Here is a 10,029-nt window from a genome sequence, read left to right as displayed (position 1 = left end):
ATGTGGTTCATGGCGCTAACCCACTGACTCGCTCCTGTCAGGTGACGGAGGCGAAGGGTTTGGGTTGGCTGCTGGTCGGCATGGTGACGTGTGCGAGCGCCGACTTCTTCGTGGCGAGGCCTCAGCTGATGCTGGTGGACATCACGGAGCTGGGAACCATCAAGCTGCAGCTGGAGGTCACCTGGAAGTACGAACACACACACAAACACACCTGAGACGTACGGACATGTGACACAGAACAGAAACCTGATGTGAAATCAGCAGATGATGGTGGCGAAGGACAGGATGATGTGAAGCTCGGAGGAAGAAAATACAGTAAAAAATTAAGATCTGGAAAACTGTAATGTTCACAAACAGTGAAAACAATATAATAATACTCACATTTTCAGCTAAAAACAGTAAAATAGTGTAACTTGACCACTTGTAAAAATATATGTTTTTTTAGCGTAGAAATTATTAATATTTATTTTGAAAATTTGAGTTTATTTTACAGTCATTGTGTGCATTTACGCATTTTCTGGGATTTTACTAGTGTTCTCTTTTTTTAAAACTGAATTAAATACAGCAAAAAAATACAAATTTTAATATTACATGTTGCAGCTTTGTTTTAAAAAAAGTGATTTTAGTAGATATTATCTTAATTTAACAAAACAGGGAAAATCTGTAAAATAGTAAATATTTGTTTTAAAAATTACAGTTAAAAATTTGTGGGTTTTTTATATACAATAAAAACTTAAAAACTCAACTACTGCAATGTTCAAAAACTGTAAAAATAGCTGCAAATATTTGTAAAATTATATCTTTTTACCACTGTATTTATATGGTAAAACAATGAACTACTATTTGTAAAAAATATGGAAATAAGTGTGACAAACGGAGACTTTGGAAAACTCCCCCCAGAATAGGAAAGTAGGATAAGTGGATGATTTGATGAGGGAATAGTGTCAGGAAATTAAACCTGAAGCATAAAATATGGAAAGTGTCGCCTGAACTTTGGTCTTGACCTCAGATAGCGAAGTCTGGCCTCTTTTTTCTGTCCTCGTATCAAATGACATGAATCCCAGCTGCTCGGAAACCTTCCTCAGAGAAAGGTAGAAAGACGAGAGGTGAAGCATTACTGCTGCAAAAACACAACATCTGCTTGTTTTTCTTGTAAAGCGGCGACTCTGAGCTGTAAAACAAGACCAGGCATCAAACGAAACAAGCAGCAGCGATGTTATTACGGATTCACATCCTGCAGAATCCCTTGTTTTTTTCTTCATCGTCTGCCTCCGTCTCTGCTGCACCTCTAACCCGAGCCAGCTGTTAGCGAGCAGCTGATTGAACGCAGGGCGAGAAAACGTCACACAAAAAAAGGAAAAAGGCGCTCTGCACCACGACGGATCACATTTCAGGCTTTGGAGGAGCCAGGTGGACGACGCTTCATAGATGCTCCCCGGAGAGACGGGAAAGAAATGAGCAGACATGCACGAATAGCAGCTACAAAATGGAAAAAAAACCCTCTCTAAATAAGTCACATGTCACTGATTTGCACCAGTTTCTCTGCTGCGTGTGAACTTTTGCAACCAGAAAATGGAAAAACACCAACCGAGGGCAGCGAGAGGAGACGGAAATGTGTTGGTTGAAAGCTCAGGCTGATGGGAAACACACACAAATGGAAGTGTGCATGCTCTGACAGCCTCCCTCACTGATAGAGGCTCCATAAAGACAAAAACAAATGTCGCTTTAATTTAATTAGTTTGAATGCAACAAGCTCAGGAGTCACACTGATGTGAGCCATGAAAGCACCAATCTAAGGTTTTTCCCACAAAGCTGAGCGCTAAACGAGGGACGAAAAGGAATCTGTCGTGTCTGGAAAACTAGAAAACTCTGACGCTGATAATCCAGAGGAGTGTCTGTAGTACTCTGTGTATTTGTGAGTGTGTACAGTGTGTACAGTGTGTACTCGTGCAGCGCTTCAGTGTCTTTGTGTGTCCTGCAGCCCGTTCGACAGCTCTGAGAAGATGAGGCCGCTGTCCGTCAGCAAGCAGTCGGTGTCGAGCAGGAAGAGCTCAGTGTACAGCTGGACGGCGCCGAGCACGCCGTCCTTCACCGAGAAGTACTTCATAGTGAGTACGAGTACACGTTCAGGAGAAGTACTGCAGGTGTGTGACGCTGTAGCTGAGCAGAGTCGAGGAGTTACTGCAGGCTGGAAACTATAAGAAGATAATTGATGGTTAAAACCTGTTTGTGGAGGTTTTTTGAGTAAAAACTAAAAGAAAAATAGTCAAAATATTTTTAAAAATGTAAATAAAAAAATATTTTCCTTTTATCATGGTGCCATCTTTTAAATCATGAAATAAAAAAAACAATAAAAATAAAAAAGTGTTTAAAAAAATAAGAGAATCTGATGGCAAGAGCTACAAAAAGGATTTTCCAAAAAAAAAAGTAAAAACAAAAAAAAAAACAGTAGAGGTTTTGATGATTTTAAAGCCTGTCGTGTTGGTTTCCCTTCAGTCGATGGTTCGGGAGCTGCAGGATCAGGAGGGTTCGCTGCCGTCGCTGGTGTCCAAGAGTCGCCACCACAGAGGAGGAGTGTCGCTGCTCAGCTACCTGTCCAACCCGTCGCACGTCTCCGTGGCGTCCAGCAACAGCCCTCAAAGCCCCAACACCCCGAGGTAGGCAGCAAAGGAGTGGAGGGATCCAGCTGCAGGGAGGTTACGTTTCATTAATTAACTGTTTTAGTCCTATCAGGAGATTTGGTACCATTAAAAGTGCTGGTTTCAGCTTTTAAAGCAGCTCGTTTTTGGTTTGTTACCTTAAATCAGTTTTTACCTGAAATGTGGACGAGCAGTTAAAACATTTTGTGTTTGGAAAACGTCCAGAACTTCACAAAATACAGAAAAGTTCACCTTGTTTTTATTGTTTACTCATCTTATGACCCCTTAGATAAATCAGAGAAATGCACAGTTTTAGAAAATAGGCTTCTTGAGAAGATCAGCAGCATTTTTTATCCACGTTGGTTCAGTAAAATAATAACTTATGGACATAAAAGTGACACAATCCGGCTTTCTGATGCTTTACGACATCAAATGAGCCACAGAATTGTGAAATTATTTAGAAATAAAGAACTAAACACTCACAGACGTAAACCAAACTGCAGTGAGAGCACACTGGACCAGTTTTTACCTCATTTTTTAAATGTTTTCATAACTTTATTCTTCCCGAAAGTACATTATTTTGCCACACGTTGCACAAAAAACTAAACTACGGAACATTAGAATACATTTCTTATTTATTTCAGAAATGCCACGATATCATAAAGGCACAAAAAAGGAAAATAAATCAGACACAATGGAAATAAAATCAAATAAAATGCAGTGACTTGTGGAAAATCGATAAGATACAGAACGATAGATTACTTAAAAATAAATGAGGTAAAACAAGCAGATATACTGGAAATATTTCTGAAATAGTAAAATTTCTCACACATTGTAAAGAAATATTGCACCAGACAAATGAAATACTGCACATTAAATTGACGTATTGTGCCTAAAAATAAAATATTACACACGATATTTGAACTGATTTTGCACAAACTGTTGAGAAAAGTCACATTACAGATGATATTGAAGCTATTTTTCAGATTTAAGTGTCCTACGTTTCAGCTGAGTCGCTCTAATATCTCAGTTTCTGTGTTTTTTAAACCATATAAATCAGATAAATGGTACATTTTTAATAATTTCCTCAAAAGAAAAGCAACAAAACCTCTAGAAGCTGATCTCTGCTGGTCATATTTTATACTGAACTGCTCTCAGCTTTTGTAAGACACTATTATAAATTAAAACAAAGCATCAACCTTAAGTGTTCAGTAAAAGTCATTAATATAAAGTCAGACATTATGTTTAATTGTGATGATATGTTTAATTTCATAACCAACTCCTCCTCAGCCTCACCAGGGCTCACAGCTACCCGTCCAGCCCCAGCCGAGGCACCAGTTTCGGGGGAAGCCAGACTCGGCTGTCCCTGGGAGAGGAAGACTCTCTGGAGGAGAAGACGAGGGAGGAGGAGGAGGAGAAGGAGGAGGAAGAGGAGGAAGAGGAGGAAGAGGAAGAGTGGGATGAGCCTCCTTCTTCACCAGAGGAGAGTAACGGTGTCTCCCTTCAGGCCTTACAGAGGTGAGCGTCCACACAGGGTTCAGGTTGTTTGGAGACGTGAGCATGTGTAGAACGACTCATACAGACGATGCTGGATGTTCTATCTCCACACTGACGGTACGGTTCTGACAGGTCCAGCACTCCGGACATCCTCAGACAGAACACAGCTGGAGAACTGGACTCTGAGAAGCAAAGTGCAGCTCCGGGGCAGGACTCTGTCGGTGTGCAGGTAAGAAAAAAAATAAAAACCCTGAAGGCACCACGTGTGTCATATAAACAGTTATCTGTTGCACAAGTATGCAGAGAGAGATCCACCAAAGGTCCAGCACGAATCCATCAGAGAGCCACCAAACAGCCACACCCACGTCTGAAAACTGTAAACACAGAGGAACAGTTTCCCAACGTTCATCTTTCTCACACAGCACGTCACAGACGAGTCGCTACAAGACTGTTTCCTGGAACAATCGTCCAAATCTTGACATAGAAACACAATATTTCATCAAAAATCACTTTATTTTTCCTGAATTTTTTAAACAAGACACGTAGAATGAAGCGTTTGCAGCAACTAGATTCTACAAAACAACCAACAAGATAAAATTACAGACAGTTTTAAAATGTGAAATAGGTTGAACTGCAGGCTGTGTTTACTCAGAGTAGGTATAGAAACTAGTTTTTAATGGAAGTAGTCAAGTATTTAGAGTGTGTAAAGCCGCCATGTTTTATTTTCATGTTTGCAAATTAAATATTTAAGTAATGCATCTTTCATTTGTTATGATTTCTGTCTCTCTGAGTTCTCTCCTTCTAGTCGTGGTTGTTCTGTTTTCATGGAGATGCATGTGAGACAATCTGTCACTACAGAGTTCAGGACATTGATCTTCGTCTTCGTTGCAGGACCCTCCAGACCATCAGACGTTCTCCGCCCCGGCGTCGCCCCCTCAGCCCCCGGCCACGTCTCCGTCCTCGCCCACGTCGGCCGCTCCTCTTCCGGGGAGGCCGGCGGCGGCGAGCGGCGCCCAGCGCGGAGCTCAGGCCGTCCGGCTGGGAGCTCTGGTGGCGGAGCTGGAGAAAAGTCTGCAGGACCAGAGCGGCTCTGACAAGGAGCTGAGAGCGCTGGACCACCAGGTGCTGCACCTGGCCACCATACTCAAGGTACCTGTGTGCACTTATGTACTTATGTAGAGTAAAATAAAAAATCTGTTGGAAAAAAAACACATTATGAATGATGTAATATTTTATTTTCAAAGCTTTGAACATTAAAGGCAAATATCTGTAGATAGATGATTTGTTTTAGGTGATTTAAATATTGTGTGTAATATGTAAATACCTCATAAAATCACAGGAAACATTAACTATATGTAATTTTTTGCTATTTTTCAATACCTAACATTTCTTCCACATAATGACAAATATCTGTATAACAGTTGTATTTGTTACCAAGTATAAAACAGTGTAATTATACACTGTGACCTTACTAGATATTGTATTTTAACAAAACATAAAAAATTAGCTGATATTTTACAGATTTTCTATTCCCCCCCTATGCATACTTGCAAATTAATGCATTTTTCTTTCTTTTTTTTACTACTTATTTATAATTTAATAAAACAAGAAAATCTGGAAAATAACAGCTTAAAATGTATATTTTTTATTTACTGTTTTCCAGCCTTAACTTAATATCGTTAAGCTTCTTTTTCAAATAACAGCAAATGTCTTTTAAATAATTACATGTTTGGCTGATCAGAATAGTGTACAGAAAAAAGTACATTAACTGTTGTATTAGAACAAATTACTGTTTGTAAAAGTGCAGATTTTAACAGTTTGGGCTTTTTTTTAAACGTGTAACTTGTAAATTAACAACTCATGAAATTACTGATTTAAAAAAAAGTTCTTATCTGTAATTTAACAAAACAGAACAAATCTGTAAAATGACAGCAAACTGTTGTGCATGTGCTCCAGAACGACCTCTCCATGCTGAGGAGCTCCTCGTCAGAGGAGACTCTGGCCGTGGAGGAAGTCCTCGGCAGCTTCGACTTCCTGTCACATGACTTCAACGGGGACGACGACACTTCCTGTTTGGGCAGCCTGAGACTAAAGGACAGCGGGTGAGCCGGACAGACGGACAAGAAGAGTCCACGCTGTGTTGAAACGTTGTCCAACAGCTCATCTTTCTTTGTTTTCCTCCGTCAGCATCAGTTCGTTCCAGCAGAGCACTCTGAGGAGCCTCGGCCTCCTGTCCCATGACAGCCAATCGGCTTCTGAGGAGGACCTCATCGTCGCCCCGCTGACTTCTGGGAACTGGAGTCTTGACCAGGCTCTGGAGACTCACCTGGACATCTGCTGCATCCTGCTGCAGGTACAGGAGGTTCAGACGCTGCCACATGTCCACGTCAGGTGTTTTGATAGAGCTACGGCTTATCTGGAATCAGACATTCAGGAGGCTGTTAGGAATCTGTTCATGCCCCTCATCAGTCTCACACCTCCGTATCGTCTCCTCAGATGATGAAGAGGACCGACTTCGCCCCGTCGAGGCGGGAGCTGCTGCAGGAAATGGCTCTGCAGGCCGAGGTCCTGGACAGAGTGAGCTGTCTGCTGCTGGAGAAGACCGACGGCATCACGGCCCGAGACGGTCAGCGGAAAATCTGTTCACATACAATCTAAAGAAAAACCCAATTCATCAGATCATTCTTTAATAGCAGCTCTGTCAGTGTTTCTGTGGAGATAAACTTTCATCCTCCTCTCCTGCACCTCCAGTCCTGCCGAAGGCCCAGAGAACCAGAGACGTTCTGCAGTTCTGGGACGAGTGCGTGAGCGACGCCGGCTCCCCTTTCTGTTGCCATGCCGACGGCTTCTCCCGGGCGCTGAAGAAGCGCTACACCCACAAGGTGAAGGCCAAGCAGCCCGGCCAGTCGGAGAAAGGTAGGCAGGAGCAGAGACACCCGGACCACCGCCGGAAACAATCACATGCTTTTTCTGTATTTCTGCATCAGTTTATGGTGCGAGTCTGGACAATTTAAAATACAACAAAGTCTAATCATGTTGAAGTGAAAAAGACAAACTGCAGAATAAACAAGTGGAGTCCCTGTTGGAGCCATTCTTGTGTCTAATAGTGTGATTATAGCGTTTATTTAAAATTAAGTTCTTCTGCTTCTTTAGTGTTTTATTACGTTAAACAAATGTTCTAAATACTAAAATGGACGCATCTCCCCTAAATCTACGCCCATGCATTCAGTCACAAGCAGCGTTTTTTTTTTCTTATTCGTCGGACTGACCTGGAACCTGTCCTTGTTGCTCCTCTGCAGTGTTTTCTCAGCTCCTGCAGCAGGTGCAGGCGTCCTGCCGGGTGCTGCCCAGCTGCCGGCCGGTCTGCAGCCCAGACAGAGTCACCCTCTTCCAGCTGTCGGTGTATCTGAAGCGCTGGAGCTTCCAGGAGCTCGGAGATCACATCTCACGCCTCTCCAAAGAAGGTACGGCCTTCAAGAAAAACACATAAAAGGGTCCATTTAATGCCTTGAGGAGTGTCTCTGATATTTCCAGCTCAGTAAAGGAGGTCAATGGAAGTTCCTTTGTGGAGCCCAAAACAATAAGAAAGTGTCTTAACAGCCTCAAGTACAAACTCGAAGACCAAAGTTTGTCTGTTTGATAACAGAATTTTGGTGCAAAGATGCTCAGATTCCAGCTTCCAGACAACTGTAGGACACTAAACTTACAGTATTTTCTTATATCTGACTCACACATGAGAGGAATCCCCAGAGTTCATGTTCGGAGTTACACGCCGGCGTCTGTTGTGTATTTAAAGCTCTGTAGTCGAACTATAACACCATGCCATTCTTTAAGATCTGAAAACGTTCCAGGAATTCCAGCTTGCTAAAAGGCATCTGGACCATCTGTTAGCGTTACTGCCGAACGGTCACGCCAAACCAACTGGGCGTGGTCTCGTGTCTTTATGAGGACTGCGTTTGGGGTTTAAGACCTCGTGGTGGAGTCACACTGTGGGACAAACCTTCACAAGGCTGTTTGAGGGTTCACATTGTTCTGAAGTTCTGGTTCGGCTTTTAGTCGTGATGCTGAAGGTGCAGTGGGTCAATGAGGGTCCTCACAAAGATAGCAGGACTGTGTGTGTGTGTGTGCAGCTGCAGGGGCCACAGCTCCCAATAAAGGATCAATAAAGTTTCAACGACCGCACGATTCATCCTGACGCCAAAGTATGAACATGAACACGCAGAAGTGCATCCTTCTCTCCTTGTATCCTTCACTTGGCTGCTGTCCACACATGTCTTGTGTCTATTAAACCTCTGAACTACATTTGGTTTGCATAGCGAAGCACTTATAAAAACTGCTAAAACAATGAAAACAGTGTTTCTGGGCTTGGTTCAATACGGGACGCCTGAAATAAATCGAGGTGGTTGGAGTTTACAGCCCAAGCATGACACGCAGAGATAGACGGATTAGATAAAGCTGGGAGCTGCACAAACACACTTCATGTCTCAGTGCATTAAAAAAAACCATCATAGAGTTGTTAATCTGCTGCACAGCCAGAACTCTGTCTTGGTAATAATTTAGTTTATGCAGAAATGTGCACATAAATAAGATCGAAGAGGAGGAAAACAAATAAAAATTCAAAACCTCAGCTTGTTTCCAAAGTCAAAAATCCACTTTGAACTTCCACCTTCTAAGGCAACAAGAATGAAAAGTGCACTAAAGATGGTATTATTTTAATAAAATGCTAAACGGAGCTTATATGGTCTAGCTGGTTCTTGTGTTCTTCATTGTGTTTGCTATTTGTGTTTCAGAGTACATCCTCTCGGCCCTGCGGAGCCCCAAACGGAGGCGGGCTTTAAACAAGCTTCGTGGGCGGAGCCTCTCGGAGCTCCTCCCACTGGGATGCACCCTGCAGACGCTCGCCGCCCTGCAGATCGACTCCAACCACAAAGTCTGCAAAGCTGCCGCCAACTGCATCTGCAGAGCTGCCGGCTGCAAGAACTTCAGGACCAAGGTACGTCCAACCGAAGATTCTGAGGAAACCCTTTTTTCTGGGTGTGTTTCCACTGATGGAACTTATGGGTCTATGTGAAGGTCCAGGTTGTTTTAAAGTCCCTGCTCAGTGGTAAAACTTCCTTAAGGCCAATTTATTCTTTCCGTGACCCCTAATGTCATCTACCCAAGTCCATAAGGTTGTGCACGAACCTCTCTGCAGACATTTGCATGCAGCCTGAAATGTATACATACTGCAAATACACCAGGAAAGTCAATCGCACTTGACATAAATACTTGTTATGAGGAGAGACAGTGCAAGGACATTCTCTGTCATCCACACCTTTTATAATTCATCATTTAAAAGAGCTGCAACTGAAGTAGCCACTGCTGGACTTGCATCGACGGAGCTCAAACACATTAGGAAGTTCTAAAGAAGTCTTCTGCCATGTCTTGACCACTAACTTCCTTGGAAACACTCACATTGGCATAAATAACTGCTATGTCCTGTAAAAGGTGTTCAATATCGTAGGGTGTAGTAGGGTAGTGGGCCTTTCTGCTTAGCAAACCGACACATACCTGTTGGAGTATCAGTAGAACAGCGTGCAGGTGAGAAAGTAAAAGGTGTTTAACCCTGTTTTAGGCCCTGAAGGTAAATGTTCTAATGTCTCACAATCTGTGTTCCCACTTGTTTGTACAACATAAATGCGTGTATTTAATTTTTCTGGTACTCATGGACGGGATCTTAAGGTAAAACCAGGGTGAGCAGGATGTCCGGTTTGGGTTTGAGGTCACAGTTCCAAGTGACGGAGTTTAAGCATCTCAGGATCTTGTTTATGAAGGTCGGGGAAACTGAGTCTGAGATGAACAGAAGGATTGCGGGCAGCATTAGCGGTAAGGCAGGCGTTGCAATACGACGTTG

General features: G+C 42.8%; 1 protein-coding gene across 1 annotated transcript; it reads left to right on the top strand.

Annotated features, from left to right (window-relative positions):
* Positions 1-38: 38 nt before the first annotated feature.
* On the top strand, positions 39-9,129 carry LOC103375721 (protein FAM65C-like; the record flags this gene model as incomplete). Its single annotated transcript, XM_008306033.1, has 12 exons — positions 39-187; positions 1,982-2,108; positions 2,497-2,657; positions 3,930-4,157; positions 4,269-4,365; positions 5,028-5,285; positions 6,093-6,238; positions 6,324-6,489; positions 6,633-6,762; positions 6,888-7,052; positions 7,436-7,600; positions 8,927-9,129. Coding segments are annotated over 12 exons (1,995 nt in total), but the record flags the coding sequence as incomplete, so codon positions are not given.
* Between the last annotated feature and the right edge of the window lie 900 nt (positions 9,130-10,029).

This window comes from Stegastes partitus, unplaced genomic scaffold (assembly GCF_000690725.1).
Source record: "Stegastes partitus isolate 25-593 unplaced genomic scaffold, Stegastes_partitus-1.0.2 Scaffold2814, whole genome shotgun sequence".
NCBI classification, from domain to species: Eukaryota; Metazoa; Chordata; class Actinopteri; family Pomacentridae; genus Stegastes; species Stegastes partitus.
The sequence above is the reverse complement of the archived record's forward strand: the minus strand, read 5'-3'. Positions and strand labels throughout refer to the sequence as shown.